Source organism: Rhopilema esculentum, chromosome 7 (assembly GCF_057945365.1).
Source record: "Rhopilema esculentum isolate cy_ngs chromosome 7, ASM5794536v1, whole genome shotgun sequence".
Classification (NCBI taxonomy): Eukaryota; Metazoa; Cnidaria; class Scyphozoa; order Rhizostomeae; family Rhizostomatidae; genus Rhopilema; species Rhopilema esculentum.
Genome location: NC_142821.1, coordinates 10,071,706 through 10,097,214, shown reverse-complemented (window position 1 = coordinate 10,097,214; position 25,509 = coordinate 10,071,706). Strand labels below are relative to the sequence as shown.

Below are 25,509 nucleotides of genomic sequence, written 5' to 3'. Positions count from 1 at the left end.
CCATACAATTGTATGATTCAAATTCAAAACTGGTGAAATGATTTTGAAGATTTTTTCGCTCTGAATTTTTAATGTGCTCTGATATAAGGTTTTAAACAGGCTCCTTCTTTGACACTATCAATTTCGTGCTTCGTTTATGTGTGAGTCAAAAACGATATTGAAGTTTAGTAAGAATAATATGACCTCAGCATCGAATGTCTTTCTATATCTGTCTATAATTTCTATATCCCAATAGGTGCTTGTTTATTATGAGCGTCATCTTTTTTGTGGTGTGTTTCATCATTTACACTTTTCTTTGCTTTTCTCTGCAAAAGTTTTCCTGAATTTTTGGTCCATTAGAGTAAAATGTTAGAAATGCACAAATTTTTCTGCACTAATGTTAAAATCCTGCTACAAAGTGATGCTCACAACCTTTTTTGGTCATCAAACAACTTTTGAGTGGTGGTATAGATCTTCGTACAATCCCTGACAAAATTGTTGGGACAAAATTGTTTGTAATTTTTTACTTTACCTTGCCCCTGTAAATTCGAATCCCCCTCATTACCCCGAAGCAATGTTGGATTTGTAGTTCTATCATTTCTTCTTCAAAATCACGCATTCAACATTGACTTGGGGGAAAGGGAGGGAGTTTTTTTTAAAGGAAACTGAAAATATAAACTTTCCTTGAAATGTTTTTTTACGATGCTTCTTGTAAAGATAAAAATACAGGAACCTCCTTAAATGACTGCTTGCATGTGGTTCCATCATTGACACCATTAATTTTTGATATTCTTTCGCGGTTCAGAGATGCAAGAGTAGCTCTTGTTGGCGACATTGCAAAAGCATTTCTCAACCTTGAGGTAAATGCTAAAGATCGCGATTGTTTGAAATTTCTCTGGTTAGATGACATCAGTGAAGAAAAACCAAAGATCATTGTGCTCAAGTTTAATTCTGTTGTCCTTGGAGCTCACCATTCATTTTGAATGCTGTTTTGCGTCATAATCTTTCTTCCTTTCAGGATTCTGACCCAGACTTTGTCACGCAAATGTCACAGTCTTTCTTTGTTGATGACCTTGTAACCGGTTGCCCTAATGCAGCAGAAGCATATTCCCTTTTTTTGTAAGGCAAGAGAGAGAATGATGAAAGGGGGATTTTCGCTACGAAAATGGAAAACAAACAATGCTGAGCTTAGGAAGCAGATTCTGCAAAAAGAGAAAGGAAGTGAAAGTGTAGATTCCCAAGAAGAGCAATCCTTTGCCAAAGAATCATTAGGACCTCTGCAGGAAACAGGGGGGAAGACCAAAGTCTTAGGTATAATCTGGGACAACGAGAAAGACACACTTGAATTTGACCTGACAAAAATGGCTAAAAATATTCAGGTAGAAAGGCCCACAAAGAGAGGCATTTTGAGCACCTTAGCTATGTCATTTGACCCTTTAGGTCTAACAAGCCCCATAGGGGTGCAAGCTAACATTCTTTTTCAGGATTTTTGCAAAGAGAAGCTTGAGTGAGATGACCCAATCCCTGAGAGCAAGGTTGCAAAGTGGGAGGAATGGATACATGGGCTAAATGAGGTGAAAACATTAACAATTTCAAGATGTGTGTATGATGAAAATGAAGGTAAGTTATTGAGCTGTCAACTGCATAGATTTGGAGATGCTAGCAAAAGGGCATACTGTGCAGTAGTGTTTCTTGTTTGGGTAACAACAAAAGACAGGTATACAAAGCTTCTGTGCTTTAAGGCAAGGGTAGCTCCACTCAAAGATCTTACCATTCCACGTCTTCAGTTAATGTCTGCCAGAATTTTAGCTGTCCTCATGGATAATGTTTACAAAGCACTGTGTTCACAAGTCACCATTGACAAGGTAAAGTACTGGCTTGACAGCAAAACCGCTCTTCACTGGATATATGATCAGGGAGAGTGGAAGCAATGGGTGCAGTTTCGTGTGTCAGAAATCTTGAGATTTACAGAAAAGACAGAAACTGTTAGAGAAAAAACAGAAAATTTGGTTTCATATGACACTTTGTGCAAATGACTCTAAGTTTGTAAGGGTTTGTAAGTGAATCATGAAGAACTTTTAAAATTACTAAAATGTTTTGATCTATTTGGGAAAGACATCCGTCTTCTTTGAAATTCGTCTTCCTTATCTCTTCAATATTTATAGCGAGATGATTTTTAGGGGGCTAAAGGGTGTAGTAACCTAATAGACTATGCGCAGGAGCATTACTTCATGTGACCCATGTTATATAGAGTTTCAGATTACAGTATTACAGTTATATGTGTAGGCCGTTGAAGTTAATATAAAGTTATCTTACTGTTCTGTTCTACCCATGCACTGTTCTATCTCCTTCACATCTTAACATTAGCGACGAAAATGTCTGTACAACTCAATCCATTACCATCGTTCAAACCGAATGCAGAACTTGGAGCGAGTGTTGCTGCCAGATGGAAACTTTGGCTATGTGACTTTGACACATTTCTTGACGCTTAGCGGAATTCGAGACGCTAAGCCCCAGAAGGCCTTGTTACTTTATCAAGCTGGACCCAAAGTTCGTGAAATTTTTAATCAGTTGAGTGATATCGACGGAGAAGGGGATGAAGACAACTTTGCGACAACAAAAGCCAAGCTCATTGAGTACTTCGAGCCGCAGAAAAATCGGCGTTATGAAGTTTATCGTTTTCGTGAAACTCGTCAGGGAGATCAAGAATCGCTCGATACCTTTCATACACGACTCAGGCAGATACCCAGTACATGCGAATTCGAAGATGTAGACTTTGAAATGGAGGAGCAAATAATAATAGGGGATCGATCTTCCCGTATAAGACGCCGAACTCTGCGTGACCCTACATATACCCTTAAAGACATTCCAATCGATGGAACACAGGATGAAACCAGTTCGTATCAAGCCTGAGATTTAGAAAAAATCCACGTATACACGGAAAAAACGCACCGTTTGCAATCAAAGTCTTTTAAAAAGACTTGCAACAATTGTGAAAGAGAATGGCCGCACAAAAATCAATGCCTTTGTTACTTATCGCAAGTGCAATAAACACAAACCTGTCCCAAGTGCAAAAAAACCGAACCACTTTCCATCAGTTTGTAGGGGCTCAAAATTCTCGAAGCAGAAACAAAGACGTCCTGCACATTCCCGCAAAACACACGCAGCGGTGAGACCTTTACAGCATTAAGAATTATTCTAGTAACGAGGAGTATTTGTATACGGTCTCAAATGACAACGACAAATCATCAAAATGCAGCCCTGTATTAAATGTTGTGATCGAAGGTCAGAAATTCAACATGATATTGAATACCGGATCCACAATCAACGTTATCGATAGAAATACTTTCGAAAAGATGCACGGAATCAAGTTACAACAAATCAAAGTAAAAGCTTTTTTAATTTAATGCTTCAAAACCAGTTTGTTTCATGGGGAAATTTGAATCTACGATCTCAACAAAATCTCTCTATGGAGTTGCAACATTCTATGTCCTAAAAGATCGTAATGCTGGTTGTTTGTGGAGTTGGTGGGTGCCAATTAATTTTGTATGGCGGTTTTTCATGGGCGCGGATGGTTGCAGAAAAAGCAGGTTGTCCTCGTCCCTAAAACGAACACATTCTTCGTTTCTGTTTTCCCTTAAAACCAACAATCTATGCGTTTTTAATGTGTCATCGATACCAGTGGTTGTGGTTGTCTGTAGTATTGGAATGGCGGACGGAGAGGACCGAAGCTTTGGCAGTAAGAGTCGAGCCGAGAAAGTTTTTGAGAAGCTTAAAAATTGCTCAAAGAAGCATTTTAAGAAAAAGAAAAAATATCATGTTATCTGTGACTTAACAAAAAACATTCAGATATCAGACGCGGGCGGAACCGTAAAGAGAGAGAGGCCTACGCTACAAGAAAACAGAGAGGGTACAACACGAACGCAGACAGACCCTACGAATCAGACTGGTTTGAGACAGAAGGTGATGTTGCAGTTTTATTGTATTTATCTTTTTTAAACGACCTGCTGAGAGCACTCTCAAGGTCATAAAAATTGTGATACCAAACATGGGTTCTAATGGACGTGCTGTAAGTTCCAAAAGACGTCTCGTCAAAATTATTCTCATAAATAAAATGCAGTAGCAAACCATTTCATGATATATCTTCGACAATAAGAGTAAATCAATGCCTGAGCCTCAAGCCAGTTTGCAGAGCAAAGCAATTTCAACTCAAGATGCAGACATGCTAGTGCTTAGAGCACATCTAAAAATGTATTGAATTATATTGGTGCACCTGGAATTTCAGGGTGATTTTTGCGGAATTTCAGCTGTTTGTGTAGCCAAAAATGTATCAAAATCAGCCACACTCTGCAAACGAGGGCCTGTGAGTCTCATGCCAGATATACACCGATAAACTATAGTAAAATCCTAACCTAACATTAGTTAAATGTGGATGTGTTTGAAGTTGAGCAAGCAAACCCAGTATACAGCAATTCTTATTAATCCTTCAACCAGTACCTTGAACTGTGTTTTCAAGTTAGACAGCATAATATTAAAGACATTTTATTTGAAAAGGGAGAGAAGGGGGTTTATTCAGAACCTGATGCTAAAGAAGTAGTGACGAGGGGGCCTTGACTGACCTCAATATGAAAACCATTTTAATTGCTGTTCATTAGATGATTTGTCCTCTTTTCTCAGCTTTCTAATATGTTTCCATGGCAATTATAAGTCAATTGAAGATAGAAAGTTTGTGCTTAGCTTTAAGTTATTTTGTGTTTCACTTTTTATCAAACAGATGACAATGGACCATCTGCAGCCCAGAATTTCAGGTCTGAAAGTAACCAGGAAGTTATCCCTGATAAAGGTTTGGAATAAGTGAAATTTTCTCCAAATCTTTACTGTAGAATCGATGCCTGAGAAAACAAATTTATTGTGTTTTGGTTCTTTTATCCATCTTTGCATACTTCAATTTGCACATAACCTTCAACTGTTGTATTGAAGCTTTTGAAATTTTCTCTATCAGAATCTAGATTAGGGTGTCAAAAGTTAAGTTTTCTTTATGTATATCATATCCATTCCCAATTTGAACATAAAAATCCTTGCTTTTTTTCTTTAATGATTATAACTGTGCAATGATTATAGTGTATCTAGGAGATATCTTACTCATTCTTACATTTTTCTTCCTACACATTAATTCTTATATTATTTGCAATATTTTAGCATTAAGTGAAGTCCTTGAAAAATGCAGATCTATGTTTTCAAAAAATATTGGAAAGCCCAGTCAGTCATGGTCGTCAAGAGTTGCTTCAGAAAATGAAAACTGGGACTCAAAAAGGAGCACTCTTTTTCAAAATGTTGTAAAACATTTTGATGCAAATCTCGGTGTTTGCCAGATATGCCACGTCAATGCAGCAGTTATATGTTGTACAGATTGCTCTCCTGTTGCCTGCTGTTGTTCAGATTGCGATGAAACTGTTCACTGCAATCAGCCACTCCATGATCGACTTGCTGCAACAAATGGTTTTTTGCAGCCAGTAGCTCCTTATGTAACAATAAAGGAAAACCAGTTGAAAGAAATACGTATGAATCAGCTATTACATATTCCAGGGATCTGTTAATTTTTTAAAAAGTTGTTTTATAAGCCATTGTGTGATTGACCTATTTATCAGCCACCTTGTAACTGGTGTATCTTTGTAATCAACTTGCTGATACTGCAGCTGTGCAATTTTTCAGCTGATAATGATTGGAATCAACCTTGGAGAGAATCAATGTTTTACAAGTTCTGAATAACACATCATTCTTTTTTTGAAGAACAGATAAAACATGCAACTGGATAGGATCTACAGAACCTTTGAGTAGTTTCCTGTTCCTTTAAGATGTTAGGCCAGGTTCATTCCTAGCTTCACCTTTGTCGCACCAAAATATCTATAAATTTCTTTGTCCTTTATTGATGAAAGCCACTCAGTGTTTAGAATGCTTATGCGAATATTTTCTTTTTAAAAAAAGCTTATTGTATTCAGTAGATACAGTGCATTTTGTATTTCTAGTCTACTAAATATTGTTGTACTCATTTTTTATAAATTTTAGGGTGCAAATATTTACCTCTGCGCCATTTCTCGTGTGTTTCATGCGAAGATACTTACAGCAGTGATGAAGACTACTTCACACATAATGATGGGTTTCCTGTTACTGTCATTACTCACAAAGGTTTTCTCCCCTGGACTTCTTTTCAAAAGAAGAATATTTTGTATAGCTTATAATAGATTATATGAAATCACAAAATGAAAATTTATAGTGTTTGTTGCCTTTTGGCTGCATTTAAACCATACTTGCAATATTTCAATATCTCTAATACTACAGATATGTTACTCATCTTTACAGCATCATTAACTCTTACACTCCTATTGTTTCTCAAGCCCCTAAATCAGTTCATTTTACAATTTGATGCTCAAACAATTATTCTACAACGATTCCAGAAAGCTTGGATATATCATGTTTATAAATGTTATTTGACTCATCGATTCCCTGAAATTGTGTGTAAATTACTTAGGAGTTACCTGGTTGAACATTTATGCTCAATGGGACCTCTGTTGTCAGTTACTCCTTCTCTTCTGTAAAAATTCTACAAAACGGTAGCAGAATCTTGCTCTGACAAATTTTTAACTTTTCTTCGTATATCTTCCGACGGGTGGACTAAGCAGCTCCGACGGGGGACTCTGGCCCCCTTGCCCCCCCTTTGGCTCCACCACTGCAAGAGAGTCGTAGATTTCCTTCCCGTGAAGGTTTGGGATTGCCCTTCGTGTCTAACGCATGTCTCGTTGCTCATGTTTTACTTCATCGGGTCTAAAAATTTGCACCTTGGGTTGCAGCCTTATTGTCGCAGATAATTTTGGTGGTGAACAAACGAAAATGGATAAGAGGGGGGAAAATATCAACTTTGGGCTATTTGGGATAAATATTCGATAGCCAGCCAAATTTAGGATCAGCAAAATCTGCAAACAATAAATATTTTTGCGTACCTGATTCAGTGCTTTCAAATAACTGATCCTTGACTGAATATAATCTTATTTAAACACCCATAAGCCAAACCCAAAAATTAAACTGTTAATTCAAGTTAGGTTTTTTAATTTATCACATTTTTCCGTGCAGGAATGTGTTTCCTTTTTTATATGAAATGCTTGTTTCTTGCCATATTCTTAATATGTAAATTCTGAACAACTTCCGTTGTAACAGTTTCGATTGCCACTAAGAGACATGTTGTCGAGCGCATGATGTTTGACGAAAGATGCAAGGAAGAACTGGACCATTTAGCTTTGGAGATGGCAAACTATCTCAAGTTCTATGCCGACAAAGTGATTCCATCACTCGAAGAGAGAAAAGCGGCTTTTCTTGAAACTTTGACAAACAAGGGTGGGCATTACATCTTTTGATATTGCATCTTCTTATCAGTGGTAATATCTAGAGGGAGGGGGCACATTAAAATTTCTTTGACTTCGGGGTACTCAGCTCGCTCCAAAATTATTCTGCATTGATCTAGCTTTGCAAAATCTCCCCGGTATCATAGAAGGGTCTAGATAAGATTTATTTGGAATTTATTTGCAAATTTTGATGCTACCATTTGCCGTTAGATTTCAAAAATAAATTGGAATTTCTTAATGCATATTAGTTGTAGAAAATGGAGTGGGTGCATGATAATTTAACACTCAGTATCTTGAAATAATATCTTTGTCAACTTTTAAACAGACCCGAAAGTAACAATTGAAGGCGAAGCTGAGGTTGGCTGTCAAGATAACGGAGAAGTAGCTCAGGGAAGAAGAGTAAGTCATCTGAAACTGTTAGACCATAGTTAAAATGCTGACTATATTATTTTTATAGTACAAAGCTGAAATAGAAACTTGGTCACATTCTCAATAGAATGTCAGAACAATTCAGTTTTGCACTTTATGCTGAAAGCACCCTATTGATCCAAGTCCATTTGGAATCCGCTTTGGCAGGGCGCATGTTCCCTTCGAATACCATTCAGCTCTGTCCTGTCCACAAGATCGCTTTGATTTTACTAAAGGCATTGTACGCAGCTTAAATTTAAACGTTGTAGGTTCACACTCCTAAACCAACAAAACCTACACAACTGGCTTAAATCCCTAAGTTCTATCTATGTTTTCTAAAAGAAAATCTGTAAGTTATAAGTATAGCTATATCCAAGGACCGAGATGCAACTTTTTGTGAATTTAATGGTTGAATTCTTGCTTTTTATATTACAAGGATTGTTCGAAAAGATATAGTGTTTCTGCTAGTGAAGGAGGTGGTGGTCTTTTGTCGATTCTAAACAAAGGCATCGATTTTGCGAAAAGCCAGCTGCGAAAGGGGTACGAGACCTTTTCCCATGTCAGTGGAGGCACAGAGGATACAGGTTTTACGTTTCTTAAACCAGAACCTGAAGGGCAAGAGCCATCGGAAATTCAACCGGCCGATTTGCAAAGTAGCGAAAACGTTGAGTGTGATGATAGTATTGATGGTGACGATAGCAACGATGGTGACGATGAAGACACGGAATGTAGTTTCCGCGCAATCGAGATCAAACGCAGAAGCCTCTCATTTGCCCCTAAAATCGTGCGTGGGGGATTTTTCGGAAAGGGTGAAGACTGCATTCTTCTGATGTACGAAGATAGTTTTTCCCAAAATACTATCAATGGTCGCAATGGCAGTAATGCCTGCTCCTTCATTGCAGTCATCTTTGCTTTCTTGTTTTTGAAGGAAAAAATTGAAGTTGGGCCTTTTGAAGAACAAATACAAAAAAAGTTCAACGAAATTCTTTACGAAGCGATGGCTAAAGGAAATGAAATTTACGACAAGTGTCGCAGAAGCCTACCTCATCGATATTGCTCCATAACTGAAGTCTCGGAAAGTATGACTGAATTGTTACCATTTACTGTGAAGGAGGAAAAGCCTGTTTCGGTAAAAAACGAGCATTTCATGTCGACATTGCGAGGGCAGTTGGAGTTTTTGATGTTTTTCAAGAAGCCCTTTGCAATAGTATTCGTTTGCAATGAGAAATCGTCTGTATTCTGCAGTGACGGAAAGAAGATTGCTTTTGTAGACACACATTCACATTTTTACGGTGGTACAGCTGGAGGAGCTATTCATATCTGTGCCGAAAAAGAATTGGACACATTTATTTATTGGGTGGCAGAGGTAATGGAGCTTCCGGATAATGTGTATGGAAACTTGACATTTTTACGATTTCATTAAATATAAGGAAATGTTATTGTATTAACAAAGATATCTTCTGCTATTGTACGAATCCTTTCTGGTTCCCAACGACCAACTACTTCTGCTTCTAAGTAAAGTTTCTCAAACCCCACATCTTGACAAAAATACACATCACACCCTTAGAACGTACAGGCTGACGAAGACCTACGCTTCAATTTGATTTTCCATATCTTGTGCGTTTACTTAAAGAACAGGTCACTTAGCTCTACACCTAAAACCGAGGTATCAAATTTGGTTGATTTTTCCTTCCTTCCATGAAGTTGATTTTTACCACTTTCAAGAGCAAAAATTCAAGAAAGACAATAAACACTCTTCGTTAGTTTGATCATCTTATGTAAATCAATAGGAATACACCGGACATGGTGTGTGCTTTATATAAATTACACTTTCCATTGATTTACATCGTAAAGTGGCCCTAACCAATTGCATTTTGTTGCTATTGTTGTAGAATAATTACGTAGAAATTTTATTTGCAGTAAAAATTATTGTTTCATTATTAAAAAATAGACTACATTCCAAGTAAAGCCTAGATTAATTAGATAAAACCATTATACATCTCTGCTCTGTGTTAATGTGTTTTTTAGTTTATCTGTATTCGTTCGATTTCAGTATATATTATCTTTGCGGTCACTGATTAAATATGTAAAGGATTATAATTTAATAATGGAGTTTTCTTCAAAATGTAATTTCTATGATGTGAGTGAGTAAGTTAAAGGCTGTAAGCATTTATAAGTCAAAGCGCTCTATAATGTCTAAAACGCTCTGTAATCTCAAGAATATAATGTTAAAAATAAACTGTCAGAATTTGTTTGGTTTAGTTTCTAATCATTCAGTATAAACAAACTGTTAAGAAGAAGGAACGTATGCAGTGTTAAAAATCGTTATCAGTTATCCAATTTTCTGGGGAATTAATACGCGAGTCTTTCAGTAAATTTCAATATCTACAAAAAAAGCTTTCATTTTACCCTAAAGAGCGTTTACTTCAAACATAAAAAACTATATACTACAGCCCAATACACTTCAAAAAAATATAAAAATAAGCAACAAAGAGATATCAGGTGTTTAATGCTTTAAATGCCAATTTTCCATCACGAACAACGTTACAAAAAATAAATGTTTTTGGAAGAGCATAGCAAACGCCTGGGGTCAGGAACTTCTTTTCTTCGGAAGAGGTATCGAAACAAATTGGCGCAGCAATCTTCTTTGTTACAGCCAAAATCATCACGCAAACGTGATCTGGGGGAATAACTGCACCATCACTCTGCTTCATATTTGGCAAAACTTTCCCAACAGCAACAGGATTACCATCAACGAAATACGAAACTCCTTAACAATATAATTAATAACAAATATATAAATTCGGTAAAAAAAATATAGGCTTGAATCATTTTTACTGATAGGAAGAAAAATAAAAAATGAAAGAATTGTCTACAGTTATTCCAATAATCAAACCTCTTGAGACTGATGATGTTGCAGAAGATGCTAAAAGGAAATTAAGGAGCATTGACTTGACAATATTTCCATCAACATTCTCATAAGATCTAACAAAATACATGGATGAAAACGACAATGATTGAAATGTTCAAACCTCTTGAGATTGATGATGTTGCAGAAGATGCTAAAAGGAAATTAAGGAGCATTGACTTGACAATATTTCCATCAACATTCTCATAAGATCTAACAAAATACATGGATGAAAACGACAATGATTGAAATGTTCAAACCTGGCGATATTGATGATGTTGCAGAAGATGCTAAAAGGAAATTAAGGAGCATTGACTTGACAATATTTCCATCAACATTCTCATAAGATCTAACAAAATACATGGATGAAAACGACAATGATTGAAATGTTCAAACCTGGCGATATTGATGATGTTGCAGAAGATGCTAAAAGGAAATTAAGGAGCATTGACTTGACAATATTTCCATCAACATTCTCATAAGATCTAACAAAATACATGGATGAAAACGACAATGATTGAAATGTTCAAACCTCTTGAGATTGATGATGTTGCAGAAGATGCTAAAAGGAAATTAAGGAGCATTGACTTGACAATATTTCCATCAACATTCTCATAAGATCTAACAAAATACATGGATGAAAACGACAATGATTGAAATGTTCAAACCTGGCGATATTGATGATGTTGCAGAAGATGCTAAAAGGAAATTAAGGAGCATTGAATTGACAATATTTCCATCAACATTCTCATAAGATCTAACAAAATACATGGATGAAAACGACAATGATTGAAATGTTCAAACCTGGCGATATTGATGATGTTGCAGAAGTTGCTAAAAGGAAATTAAGGAGCATTGACTTGACAATATTTCCATCAACATTCTCATAAGATCTAACAAAATACATGGATGAAAACGACAATGATTGAAATGTTCAAACCTGGCGATATTGATGATGTTGCAGAAGATGCTAAAAGGAAATTAAGGAGCATTGACTTGACAATATTTCCATCAACATTCTCATAAGATCTAACAAAATACATGGATGAAAACGACAATGATTGAAATGTTCAAACCTCTTGAGATTGATGATGTTGCAGAAGATGCTAAAAGGAAATTAAGGAGCATTGACTTGACAATATTTCCATCAACATTCTCATAAGATCTAACAAAATACATGGATGAAAACGACAATGATTGAAATGTTCAAACCTGGCGATATTGATGATGTTGCAGAAGATGCTAAAAGGAAATTAAGGAGCATTGAATTGACAATATTTCCATCAACATTCTCATAAGATCTAACAAAATACATGGATGAAAACGACAATGATTGAAATGTTCAAACCTCTTGAGATTGATGATGTTGCAGAAGATGCTAAAAGGAAATTAAGGAGCATTGACTTGACAATATTTCCATCAACATTCTCATAAGATCTAACAAAATACATGGATGAAAACGACAATGATTGAAATGTTCAAACCTCTTGAGATTGATGATGTTGCAGAAGATGCTAAAAGGAAATTAAGGAGCATTGACTTGACAATATTTCCATCAACATTCTCATAAGATCTAACAAAATACATGGATGAAAACGACAATGATTGAAATGTTCAAACCTCTTGAGATTGATGATGTTGCAGAAGATGCTAAAAGGAAATTAAGGAGCATTGACTTGACAATATTTCCATCAACATTCTCATAAGATCGAACAAAATACATGGATGAAAACGACAATGATTGAAATGTTCAAACCTGGCGATATTGATGATGTTGCAGAAGATGCTAAAAGGAAATTAAGGAGCATTGAATTGACAATATTTCCATCAACATTTTCATAAAATCTTACAAAAAGCATGGAAATAAACGATTTTGGTTAACATTTTAAAAAAATTGATATGATGTGAAATGTAGGATTAAAAAAACAAATATTTTACAGGTAGAAAAATTAATATATAAACACAAACCTCTTTCTGAATAGTCAGTATCATTGGCTTTGTCTAGAAGGAAAGCTGAGTCTTTTAGTTATAATTGTATAGTTTAAAGAGATTTAGTAATGAAAATGAAAGTGAATTTGTGATTTACCTTTCAAATACTCAGCAAACAGTTTAACGACATATTCCCCAAACTCATGCTCCAAAAATTTTTCACCAATACTGTCTTTTGGGCTATAAGACCAGAGATTGCTCCTCTGCTTATTACGGTGGTAGCCAATTACTATTACCTCACAATCTTTTGCATGAAGAGCATCTACCTACAGAAATCAAAACTGTGTAAAAGCATATGCTCAATTTCTGAAAGGTGGGCCCATGTGCAAAGAAAATTCAGAAATAATTTTCAATATGTTTACAAAAGGAAAGATGTGTCAACATCAAAAACAGAATATATTTGTCAATGCATGTATGTATGTATACATATACATATAACATGCCTTTTTTTTCATTGCTCCTTTCAAATAGTGGAATGCTGTTTTTTTGTATCGTTCAGCCAGCAAAGTTTTCTTGTCCAAACTCTCGCGTTTTCTAAGGTTTTGTTGGCAGTTTCCACACAATTTTTTGCTAATAGGCTGCTCAATGCCGCAGTTTGAGCAGAATCTAAATACCTGGAAGGATAAAGAACTCTACTTGATTAAAAATTGCTTAAATTGCCCTGTTTAATATGTAAGTTTGCTTGTTAAAAGAAATGATAAATTTGTTCAACTATGTCAACAACTGGCCTTAGCTTACAGCAAATAGCACCATTTGATTTATCTTTTAAATGTTCAAACATCTAGTTGTGCCATGTTTATATATGATCAATAGCTTAATGTTTCTTTAAATATGATTAGAATAGATTACAAGTGCAGTTTTCTTAAAACAAAACAGGAATTCTAGTACTCACACCCATCATTTTATTAGACATCCAGAAATTTGAAATTAACTAGCATTTACAAAGCTAATAGGAGACAAAATAGTTTGGAGTGATGATGGAGAGAAAAATATTTCATGGTATTCAGGCAATAAGTATAACAGGTAAAAACAAAATTGATCCTATAATGATTAGCTCATTATATTTCATGAAACTCAAAACATAATTAATGGCAACATACCATTATGAAATGAGCAGTCCATAATTCCAAAACTTAGATTATTATGAAAAAGATTTCTTACCCCAGCCATTTTAGTGACAATCAAGCATAAAAATGAAGCATCAGGAGGTAAAAATAGCTGCAAATAAACATCTAAATCAGATATGTGTTAAAAACAAGACAGTGTTGGGTATAAAGTGAATTCCTATTCCAAACAAAATAATTACAATACTTTCAGTTACAAACAAAAACCTCAGATACTACCCTTGTGAAATTGACCTTATATGGCAGAAAGATGCTAAACCCAAACAGACATATTACTGAGAAGGACCAAGGTACAGGGGGCTGGAGGGGCCTTGGCCCCCCTCAAAAACTTACATTGCATAAGTAACATACTTTTATTTTGTAAAATATGGCTGTTGATTCACTGATTTATAAGGGCTGTCCCCCCTCCCAAACAAAAAGTTGTATCGCTGTCTTTGTATGCTGATAAGCTTAGAAGACTTTGGATCATACCCTGACTCACTCTGACTAATACAGGTATGAGGAACTAAGGCCTTATTGACTTAAAGACAGTATTGCCAATAGGCATGTGACTTAAGCAACCAACATTCACCCTATACCCAATACACTCTGATTTAGACTTTTTGTGATCATAAACTTTGTGTGCATGAAACATAGCTTTTCAAAAATAATAATGTGAAACCTTCCCTTCCTAAACCTTCCAGGATATTTGTGATGCCTCAAACTTCGGTGTGCTCAGTTAATTTCAACCTAAAAGTGCATAGGCTTGAATTTTTTTGCTTTAGCTATTTTACTTTTACGCATTGTTTGGTCAACCAAGATGAAATTCTGGTTTAAAATATTGTTTGTGAATCTTTACCACATCAATAGGTAAAATTTGCAGTTACTAATAAACATCTGCAATATATCAAACACAGATTTTGCATAACTGATACTTCCAGTTTATTAAAAGTTGGCTGTTTCAAAATAATAAGCTGATTAGGGTTACCTGAGAAGCAAAATAAATAAGTGTTACAATATTGGAGGGCTTTGCCTTTTTACTTATATCACAGAACAGCAATGGTCAATTGGCTCAAAATTTTTCATGAGCTAAGTGTGTGTACATTTTTGTGTGTGTTGTGGGGGGGGGGGTGGGGGTGAGTAAAGGGTCGTCTAGTCACTTTTATACTACTTAAAGCTTTGCATTTTCCACAAAATCTCCTTTTTGACCTGGATTTTGAAGTAGGCCTACATGCTAGTCTGCACCTGGGCAAATTCTCAATAATTCATAACCACAGATTTGAAGTACAACAGGCAAGCACAATAGCTGCAATCCTACTCTTGTGTGGCCACTAGCTCTCCGGCCGTGTCACTCCACCTAACTCTTGACATGCTTTAAGCTGTTTAACTAATTTTTCAATGTAAGTTTTAGCTCTCTCGGCTCAATTTTTTTTATCAATATGAAGTTCAGGAAAGCAGAGCGGTGTTTAAGAGAGGGAGGGAGGGGGCATTCTTAAAATTTTCGACAAAGTAGCGAAATTTCAGAAATTTACCGACAAATTTTGTCCGCTTAGAAGACTATTGCTCCCACTCCCCAGCTTGGTGCATTTTCTTGTTAAATCAATAGCTTTTTCGTGAAAACGAAAACAGAATTGCCAGTTACCTTCGATAACGTAGGACGCAAAAGCGAACATCCTCGTGCCTGAGAATGTATAGCTAAGTTTCCCTGTGCTCATATGGTTGGTGACCCTAAAACGCATAGATTGTTGGTTTTAAGGGAAAACAGAAACGAAGACTGTGTTCGTTTTAGGAGCGAGGATAGACTGAGAAAAAGGCAAAAAGGCAAAGATCTGTAAAGTCTATTTGCGGGGACATTCTTTTATTGTTTACAGGGACCATAAACCATTGTCATTTCTGAAAGATTTCAAAGATGTGGTGAACAAGAGATTTTGATGGATAAATTACTTGGAAGAAATGGGAGCTGTTGTTAAATATTTGCCAGGTAAAGCCAATGTGATTGCAGATTTTCTGAGCCGTAATATACAGAACATGCAGCAAGTTAAGAAAAGTGCCAGTATGAATGCATTCACCCTTGAATCCTTGCATTACTATGTTTCTGATTAGGTTTAAATGCAGCGGGAAGATTAAGACATGCAGCAAATGATAAATTACAAGTCCAGTACTGGTGCAGAGAAGGATGTGCCTCCAGCAGCGTATAAAACACATGTTCAGAGATTGTTTGTAGCTGAAGAGGAAAATTTGTTGAAACTTTGTTATCATGGAGGTCAGTGTTTTGTGATATCATTTTGGCATTTATAAAACACATGATAGAGTCCTTGAGAATTTTTGGTGGCCTGGCCTTTTTAGAGATGTGTAAGAAGGAAGAACCGCAGGTTAGGCTGACCGCCCGATTCTGTGAATCTTGCAATGAGTAATAATACGAAAGATATCCAGGAACAAAGCAATGCGACGACGAGAATCCAATGTAAAGAGATAAAATTTTCAAAATAGATTAAATTTAAGAAATACTAATATTTCACCCCGGCATACAGGGCTTTATAGAGATGTTTGTGATTTTGTGAGTAATTGTAATATTTGTATCAGGGTGAAGCGTTTAGGTAAGAGACATGGGCGTATGGGGCAACGAGAATGGCCAAAGAGACCCTTGGACTTGATATCAATCGATTACTTGGTTGAACTACCTATCGCAGCAAGAAGGAACATATATTTGTTGATAATCAATGACCATTTCTCAAAGTTTTTTTAAGCGTACCCAGTTAAAAAATTGCACAGCCTCAACAGCAGCTACAAGTGTCTTTGATTATTGTCTGAAATTCGAATACCTCTGGCATCTTTTCTCTGACCACGACCCTGCATTTGAATCTGAGTTACTCCAGACTTGGATGAAAGAGCTAGCAGTGAGCAAGGTCTGCACCACTGGTTACAACCCTCGTAGCAATGGATTGACGGAGCAGTCAAATGCTATCGTGGAAGATTACTTCACAGCATTAAAGAATTTGAAGGTAATAACAGACGAGATTGGGACACATGGACATGAGAACTTGGATTTGCTTATAGTACATATGTTCATTCTTTAACTGGCTTTAGTTCTGTTGAGCTGATGTTTGCCAGAAAATGTAGAGTTCCAATTGACATGCTGTTTGGGACATTTTCACAGGGTAAGAAATTCCCATTGTCCATAGAGCCATTCATTTAACAGTTGTCTTCAATGTATGAGCTTACAAGACAGATAATGAACACAAGACTCAGAGATTTCAGGGCATGCCTGCTAAGTAATATTCCGACACCACCGATAGTGCTATCACATGAGTTTTTCTACGCTGATGCAGAATCAAGTGTCCAGCCTTTCCTTACGTCGTGGCACTTGAGTTCCAGATCCTCATGGAAGAGTCCATACTTTTGTATGCATATAATATCAACATTGTAATAGTCAACATTAAGCAAGTTCATGTATTTGCCGGATTGACTGTAAAATTCGAACATTGAAAGTTGATATATTGGTAACTTGTTTGCATTTAAGTAGGTTCGGTTTGGTCTCTGTAGTTGATTTTCAAAGGTTTTCAAGGCCCCAGTTTACCTACCAGTTTTGCCTTGTCGTTGTTTGATTCGAGGGAAAAACAACAACGACAGGTTTTCTGCAGGGGTGTATTGATGAGGAGGCTCAGGAGGCTTCAGGGCGCTGAACCACTAACCACTATTGTCTATGCCGATAATTTGCAAATTTGTATCTTTGCAATTTTTTTTGCAACATTTTGTACAAGAGCCCTATTGCTATTTTGATAGCACTACACCACTGGTTTTCTGATACACGAAATACGGTTATGTTAAAAGGAGGGAAATGTTAGCCAGCTACCAAAAAGAAATGTATGGAAAAAAGTGTTTGACGGCCTCTTGATAGTCTCTTGCAGATTTGTTGTTCGAACTGCATCCCAGTTTGACATATTTACTAAACAATTAATTAACATTCCCGCTTGCTACTGGGTTTTATCGCTTGTTACTGGGCTGTTACTGGGTTTTTTCGCTTGTTACTAGGCTGTTCCGCATGTTCCTCGTTTGGGTATAAATTTATCAGCGCCTTATTTCAACTAATTGATTTCAGGAAAACGAGTATAAATTTTCTTTGATTTCAAAGAAAAGGGGAATCAAATTGGAATCAAATATCAGAGATTAGGGTCAATTTTCTGGACCCTCAGACACCGGTGCTTACATTTGATAGTGTGAGATGCCCCGCCGGGGGTGTAATATCATATAACAGGCAATTTGCAGGATAAAATTTGAATTTCATTTATAAGGAACAAGTTTTGTTGTAATATAGACTAAACAAGAAATTTACAAGAGCACAATTCTTCCTATCAACAACAGGTTTTTGTGAAATATTGAATAAACAAGCAAGTTTTCAAGTACAAGCTTGTCCCTTAGCAACAAGTAAGGTTGCAATATTGAATAAACCAGAATAGACAGGCAATTTTTATTGTAAAGTTCCAACCATCAGCAACAGGTTTTTGTGTGATTTTGACAAAACAGGAAATTTTCAAGAGTGAAATTCCATCAGCAAGGGATTTTGGTGAAATACTGAATCAACAGGCAAGTTTCAGGGTACAAGTTCTTCCATCAGCAACAAGTTATAGTATGATCAGCATCATAATAGTAGGATTCTCCATCGATAAGGGTCGGTCTTTGGTTTTCAATCACAATTTTGGTTTACAATTGCTCAGCCACACGCATGTGATCCCTGTAACAGTTAATAAACAATATATCTCTCGGAAATAGCTTCAATTGATTTTTCTCACTCCCTTGCAGCAATGTTTCACAGCTTACCAGGCAGCAGTGCTTCAACATAGTAGGAACTGATTTTATTTTTTCCTGATTAAGAATTTCCTTATATTTCCTTAAATCTGATTGGGCGAAATTCAAAATTTCTTCAGAATATCCTACACTCATTTTGCATGTATTCTATAGACCCCAAAGACTGGAATCTACCGTATTGACACCACCTTTGCACAAGCCCTTTTTCCCAACTGAATAAGCACCCAACCAAAACATTTTTTTAAAATTGTCCTCCCTTGAATAATCTCAAATGAGGATTAAGGCGAATGCAGCTATTCTCGAGATTAATGACTACGGAAGATGTTTAGGAATCAAATCCACAAAATTTTAAATACTTTTGATGTAAATTCGTGCTGTGATTAGTTGCTAGTAAACGCCATATCTGTATGTAAACAAAGGACCATGAAATTTTTTTCACCCAAATTCTGCGTACCCTATGGAAGGTCATGCTCTTCAGAATGAGCATGACTGACCCATAGGGACCAAGATCGGGAACGGCAGTAGTATAATGACAATGATGTTCCGATCTATACAAGTCTAACTCAAAGTTAGCAAAACCTAGAACAGATGGCAACAGTTTTTTTCAAGAAACACATACCTCAAGCAATGCTTTATAACCAAACTATCAAAAGTCTGGGACATATTCCTTTTATTTTTCACATACTAGAATGGTGTGTTATTAAAACCTTGTGTTTTTCAGAGATACACTGAGCAACCGGACTTTTAGAATCAAGTTCACTGGATCGAGTGGGCATTTCGGTGTTGAGACAAGGCCCGCTCCGCAGGAGGCGCCACTTTTCTTGCTAACTATAGATGTTAAATCCCCTTTTAAAATATTGAATAGGTAACTTCAATTTTTGCCCCCCCCCCCCCGACTTTAGAATCTTTAGAATTGAAGCGTCCATTTTGTTCCTATTGTTTCAACCCTATTTCTATACAAAGCTTTACCTGACCGTGAATAACTATTTCTAAAAAAGCTTTTGTAATAGGGTTATTTGCCAAATGAATGAATCCACCCTATCGTTATCGTCGAGACTAAATGGTTCTTCCATCCATGAGAAAAGAAACAAATAGACAAAATGATAATCTTCATTTTGTCTATCTTCACAGAAGCGTCTATCTTCAGATCAAACGATCTTTCCGCGATAAAAGGTTCTATAAATATAATGTTTCTCTACGGTTGTCCCGTAACGTCGATTCGTTCTCTTAATGTCAGGCACAGTCTTTCTCAAGCCCTCTCAAACATATCAAATAATCCACAATAATCCACAAAAATCGCCAGGCGCGATGCCATAAATAACAATACCTAGTGGCGAAGCTAGCCAAAAATTGTTGGTCCTGCTATATGGACAGGGCCACGCCCTTATTCAATTGGAAAAGCCTATGGACAAAAATTCTATTTTGCAGATGACTTTGCAGATGATATTATGCTTTAGGGTGCTTACTTTTCAAACAAATCTATGTTAAATTGTAGTAAGCCTCTACAGCTGAAGTAAAAGTTCAAATTGGTGATAACTAAATTTGACGATAAAAGGGGGTAGGGGTGGCATTTGAAGTTGCATATCATTTATTTGTGGTATTCCAGATTTTGGTCTTTTAAACCTGACCAATCTAGATATTCTATTAAAATAATTTTAATAAACAACAGAGTTTAAAGTCTGTAGCGGCAAGTTCACATATTCTGCAGAACAATTATTCTGCAGCTGATAAAGAGAGGTACAATCCAATAATGTGTCGCATTATCAATGAAAACAACTTTATTAGATAAACCATTAGACGAGAAAACAATTCAGGTAGAAAAATGCAAAATCCGCTGAAATTGGTTTATTCTCCAACTCAAAACTTTCAATCACACAACAGTAAATTCAATTATGCTTTCATCGTCCTTGTCCAAGTCTAAGAAAATTTTATTTAGGCCACCATGATATACCGTGCCTCAAACGATCGTACAAATAGACCAGGCGAGGAAGGGGGGTATCGTCACCCATCGAGGGAATTTGCAAGACCAACTCTATTTGGTCAATTTCGATACGCTGATTACGAAAATCGATGTTATACGGAGAAATTCGGTACCAGGAAGCCTCTATTTCACGTTCAAACCTCGTTTTCGTCCAAATTTGAACGTTGAACGAAAGTTTGTAAATGAATCGATTTTTATCAATTTCGATGTGCTGATTTCAAAAAATTATTTTATAAATGTAAATTCAGTACCAGGAGGCCTCTATTTCATGTTCAAACCTCATTTTCATCAAAATTTGAACGTTGAAAAAAAGTTTGTAAATATTTTATTCTCATCAATTTCGATATACTGATTTCGAAGGTTGATATCATACGGCGGAATTCTGAATGCACTGGTCCCTTTTCATGCTGAAATCGTTTATTTATCGTTTTCAATATTTCTAGAGTAAAATCTGCTGCGCACATAGATTTGCTTTAAAAGCTTGAAAAAGATTATGTCAAAAGGCAATATAATACGGCTTATGAACATTTAAAGTTGTAAACAATCTTTTGGTGGTACAAAACTTGAAAATGGCTTTGAAAAAAGCAAACATTTAGTAAACTAAAGCTTTTCATCTGACACTCTTCAGACTTTAAAACGTCAGAACATAGATCGAAAACTCTACGCTAGGAAATATATATACCCAGTTGAGGATCGAAATAGGCCAATCAGAAACAGGAGCACATGACTGTATAGGTTGACCAATCAGTGCCGCTTGCCGATTGAGAATGTTACCAATGGAGTCCTAAGGTGAAAACGAACTCCTTTTCTCTACACAGAAGCGGTTTTTCGTGCTTATATAGATAGATTCCAAATTTGCTAGGTAGAACGACGAACGGGCTTTACCAATAATCTGAAACATGTCGCCATTATAGTTTTTGCACAATCTGGGTTTTCTAGTATATGCTATGCTGCCTGATAGCAGAATCGCAGGTTTTAGTTGTAATTTTAGATTTGCAAGACCGAGATGGCTGTTCTCTTTGGGGATGGGTTTTGTTTCTAATATTAGACGGAACATGTTGTTTTATTCTATCCTCCAATCTTTGGGTAGTGCGTCCTACGTAGCCAGAATCACACTGGCACGTAAATTCATATACAACGGAACTTTTTTGTGTGGCAGGAACGCAGTCCTTTTGAATGGACGGAAGGGCCTTTTTCGTACTATAAAGAACACGTGGGTTGACTGTAAAGAAACAATTTGCAATGGCCTCTTCTATTTGGCTTTCAAAACGTAGGGAACTGTCACCGATCCATGGTAGTTTTAGATAGACCGGGCCCTTTTGAGGACCAAATTTTACGTCAGCCGAGAAATTTCCTATCTTCTCCTTAATGTAAACTGAAATAACATCCTCTGGACAGCCGTTCTCCAGAAAGATCTCAGTTAAATTTTTCACTGCGCTACTTAAATTGTCATACAGAAAATATATTCAGTGGTCTTGCTTCATGCTGTCTATCATATCAACATTGTCTTCAATGAAAAGGCGAGCAATAGTTGGTCTTCACGCATTCTCCGGCAACGATTATGTGTCCATGATTTCCAAAAAAAGGGAAAAAGTCATTCTGAGAAGCAATGTTAAAGCGCAACGAATTCGTAAGCACTTTTGCAAGACTTGGAACAGATGTCCAGCCCATCCAAATGCTATCGAGGTCCTGGAGAAGTTTACATGCTTTCTTTACGGTTTTTCAACAACTATCACCAAGGCCAATGATGCCCGCTCAAAGAGTTTATGGAAGATTTTTGAAACTTTAGGAAAAGTTTTTGAACTTAGTTTAATGCCATCGTGTGTTGCCAATCTCATTTGCACAAAGCTACATTAGCTTATGTTGCGAACATTTACAGAAATGCAGACCAGTTGGAGTTAAGCATTGGCAGCCCAGTTGATCATGGTTGGGATGCAGCCGGTAACGCATCGTGGAGTAAAGACATATACCTAGATAATAATGCCGAGCTGCTTCTAAATATCAATCAAGATGCTGAAGAAGACAATATTGACCCAATGAATGACAATTGCTTTGAGGATGAGTATAGCAATGACTCTGATCAGGGGTGGCGCTAGAGACAAACCTTCAAGGTGCCGAAGTTTATATTCTCCGTAACTGCCGACGCTGGATGTGTCAAATTGCCGACAGAAAAAAAATTCGATTTGCCCCATACAGCAGGCAGGGCCGTCGCGAGGCAAGCCTCGTTTGGGGGGGGGGGTGTGGAATGCAAATTTACCTGATTAAAAAATTATTGCCTGAAACTTTTTAGCTGGTGTCACAAACCTCTGCAATACATTTTGTCAATCTAACTCTGTATGATAATAACCGACTTTCCTAATAGTCTTGTCAAATCTCTATATCGGGACGGGCAAAATATATAGTTACTACCTGAGGCGGCACCATGGTTGCCGCGGAAGGGGCAGGAAATTTTCGAATTGTGATGCTTCTAGTTCCCTGGAAAATGCACTCTTTGAAGCAGATTTCACTAAAGCAATCCTCCTAATCCTATTGAAAATTATTGTCTTTTTGCAAAACTTTTTTACAGCAGATAAAAACAACAATTTCGCCGTGGTCTTGAAAAATACCAGGTTGTCAATTACTTTTAAATTTAGATCTCTCTCTCCATCTTAGCATGCCTTATGAATGTTAAGAAAAATCTGGAGCTCATAGTGAATTGCAGTTGACGCTTCTACTGAGAAACTTTAGGAGAAATGGACACGAGGCACAATTTTACCTGAGATTGCTTGATCCTTTATTGATTTTATGACAGGAAGGTCTCTGAAATACCTAAAGCGTTTCTTCCACCGAGCGGATTTTACCTGAAATTCCCTATTGAGATACTATTGGGGTGGGTGTGACAACCCCCAGTCGCGACGCCCCTGAGCAGCACCTCCAATGAAGGAGCACCGATTAAGAGCATTTTTCCAAAAGCAAGCAAGCATATAGAGCAAGCAATAAAGCATTTTTACAAAATCGTTTGTTGTGGGTGCAAAATTCTCCCTCCCCGCTCCCACTTTCCAACCTGTGTCGGAGTCCACGAGATTTTCTCGGCAATTTGTGCCTTGTAAGAAACTTAATGCGCAAATATTGCCTATTGTTGAATTTTTCTTCCTATCTATGTTGGAAGAAGTTAATCGACGGTTTTCTCTAAACCATTTGTTTGTTGCGAGCTATGCGGTGAACAATGCTATTGAAAAATAGTTGACGAAAAAGGACAAAAAATGCTTTTTGAAAAAGTTATTAGGCAAAATGTGCTCATGATCGAAATGTTTTCATTGGCAATAATAATGTCTTGAAACGAAAAGAGAATCCCTTAAGAAGAAAATTCATTAAAGACTTTATTTATGACAGCGTGATTTTGCTGTTGTTAGGGTAAATTTCCTTGAAACGGTCCAAAACATGATCCAAATCAAGCATCTCTGCACGTTTCGCATGAATTCCAAGCAGCAACAGGGATTTCAACCGAGAGGAGCACGATGGTATTGTGGGTCATGCGAAGGAGCACCATGAAATTAAGTCACAGCTTTCACGGAAGCGACAGGATATAATGTCACTATGACAGTAGTATTGCCGAAGAAAAGCCATTGAGAAAACCATAAACCAGCCAGTGCAGTTTTCTCCTCGATTATTTATGTCATTCAAACAACATGTAAACCGGGTGACATCCATCAAGTGCCGACGGTATTGAGAAAGCAAAAATTGATTGGCTGCCGACGGGGGGGGGCTAACAAAAATCTAGGGGGGGCTAAAGCCCCCCCTTGCCCCCCATGCCGCCAATCCTGACTCTGATGACAACGGATACTAGAATGTTTATTCAAAAAAACTTTAAATGTTTATCAGCCGTATTATATTGCCTTTTGACATAATCTTTTTTAAGCTTTTAAAGCAAATCTATGTGTGCAGCAGATTTTACTCTAAAAATATTGAAAACGATAAATACACGATTTCAGCATGAAAAAGGGACCAGTGCATTCAGAATTCCGCCGTATGATATCAACCTTCGAAATCAGTATATCGAAATTGATGAGAATAAAATATTTACAAACTTTTTTTCAACGTTCAAATTTTGATGAAAACGAGGTTTGGACGTGAAATAGAGGCTTCCTGGTACTGAATTTACATTTATAAAATAATTTTTTGAAATCAGCACATCGAAATTGATAAAAATTGATTCATTTACAGACTTTCGTTCAACGTTCAAATTTGGACGAAAACAAGGTTTGAACGTGAAATAGAGGCTTCCTGGTACCGAATTTCTTCGTATAACATCGATTTTCGTATCAGCGTATCGAAATTGACCAAATAGAGTTGGTCTTGCAAATTCCCTCGATGGGTGACGATACCCCCCTTCCTCGCCTGGTCTAAAAGGCCGAAATCAGAGTGCCTCATACAGCCAATTCTTGTTGTTTACATTTCTTTCTTGCGAACTTTGGACTCTGTCTTGTTACAAATAAAATTTATGCAGCTCAACTGAGGCAAGTTTTGCTGTCAATAATAATATCATTGGTATTGCCAAAGCAAGCAGAAAATCCGCATTCACATCGCCTCGCCATAATACTTGAACTGGCCTCCTTGCTAGTATCTCATAGCAGAACGAGAATGCACAGGGCAATTCTTGCAGTCCTGCTCTCAGAAATAGCAAGACCAAAGGTTTTCAAAACAATGCTCTTTGACCTACGTAGGTGAACCCTCGACCAATCAAATCACAACTGCTTACGAAATGTTATGATGGTCATTTCGACGAGGTTCTGCTCCCGAGATTGAGCAGGACTGCTCTTTGTTCTAGACTATTGTGAAGCAGGACTAAATTCACAAAATCCCATTGTGAAGCAGGACCAAACATAGGGTATCATAGTTATGAGCAGGACCGAAATACAGGGCTGCCGTAGAAGAGAACAGGACCTTAAGATTAGCACG

At 36.9% G+C, this 25,509-nt stretch overlaps 2 protein-coding genes across 3 annotated transcripts; one reads left to right on the top strand and one right to left on the bottom strand.

Moving 5' to 3' along the window:
• The first annotated feature begins 789 nt into the window (after positions 1-789).
• LOC148959972 (uncharacterized) lies at positions 790-10,035 on the top strand. Of its 2 annotated transcripts, XM_089109506.1 has the most exons (7): positions 790-3,942; positions 4,754-4,822; positions 5,179-5,538; positions 6,046-6,165; positions 7,192-7,368; positions 7,702-7,775; positions 8,221-10,035. In XM_089109506.1, exons 3-7 carry the CDS (start codon positions 5,211-5,213, stop codon positions 9,205-9,207), a joined length of 1,686 nt encoding a protein of 561 aa, XP_088965632.1. In that variant the 5' UTR covers positions 790-3,942; positions 4,754-4,822; positions 5,179-5,210; the 3' UTR covers positions 9,208-10,035. The 2 variants fall into 2 exon arrangements, with proteins under 2 accessions (XP_088965632.1, XP_088965631.1); XM_089109505.1 differs by having other exon boundaries at positions 791-3,942; positions 4,754-5,538.
• Positions 10,036-10,414: 379 nt separating this feature from the next.
• On the bottom strand, positions 10,415-17,062 carry LOC148959971 (uncharacterized). Its single transcript, XM_089109510.1, has 11 exons — positions 15,317-17,062; positions 13,843-13,899; positions 13,121-13,295; positions 12,779-12,943; positions 12,661-12,693; positions 12,449-12,478; positions 12,313-12,342; positions 11,769-11,798; positions 11,497-11,526; positions 11,225-11,254; positions 10,415-10,680 (listed from the first exon to the last, which is right to left on the bottom strand). The coding sequence occupies exons 1-11, from the start codon at positions 15,521-15,523 to the stop codon at positions 10,619-10,621; spliced, it is 849 nt and encodes a 282-aa protein (XP_088965636.1). The 5' UTR covers positions 15,524-17,062; the 3' UTR covers positions 10,415-10,618.
• Positions 17,063-25,509: the final 8,447 nt, after the last annotated feature.

Coding starts and splice junctions, on each gene's coding strand:
- LOC148959972 (XM_089109505.1), top strand. CDS start 5,091: ATGATTATAGTGTATCTAGGAGATATCTTACTCATTCTTACATTTTTC. Junction 5,539..6,045: donor AAACCAGTTGAAAGAAATAC/GTATGAATCAGC, acceptor TATAAATTTTAG/GGTGCAAATATTTACCTCTG. Junction 7,776..8,220: donor AAGTAGCTCAGGGAAGAAGA/GTAAGTCATCTG, acceptor TTATATTACAAG/GATTGTTCGAAAAGATATAG.
- LOC148959971 (XM_089109510.1), bottom strand. CDS start 15,523: ATGCGTTTTAGGGTCACCAACCATATGAGCACAGGGAAACTTAGCTAT. Junction 13,900..15,316: donor TAAGCGGACAAAATTTGTCG/GTAAATTTCTGA, acceptor GTTTATTTGCAG/CTATTTTTACCTCCTGATGC. Junction 12,694..12,778: donor GTTTGCTGAGTATTTGAAAG/GTAAATCACAAA, acceptor CTTTCCTTCTAG/ACAAAGCCAATGATACTGAC.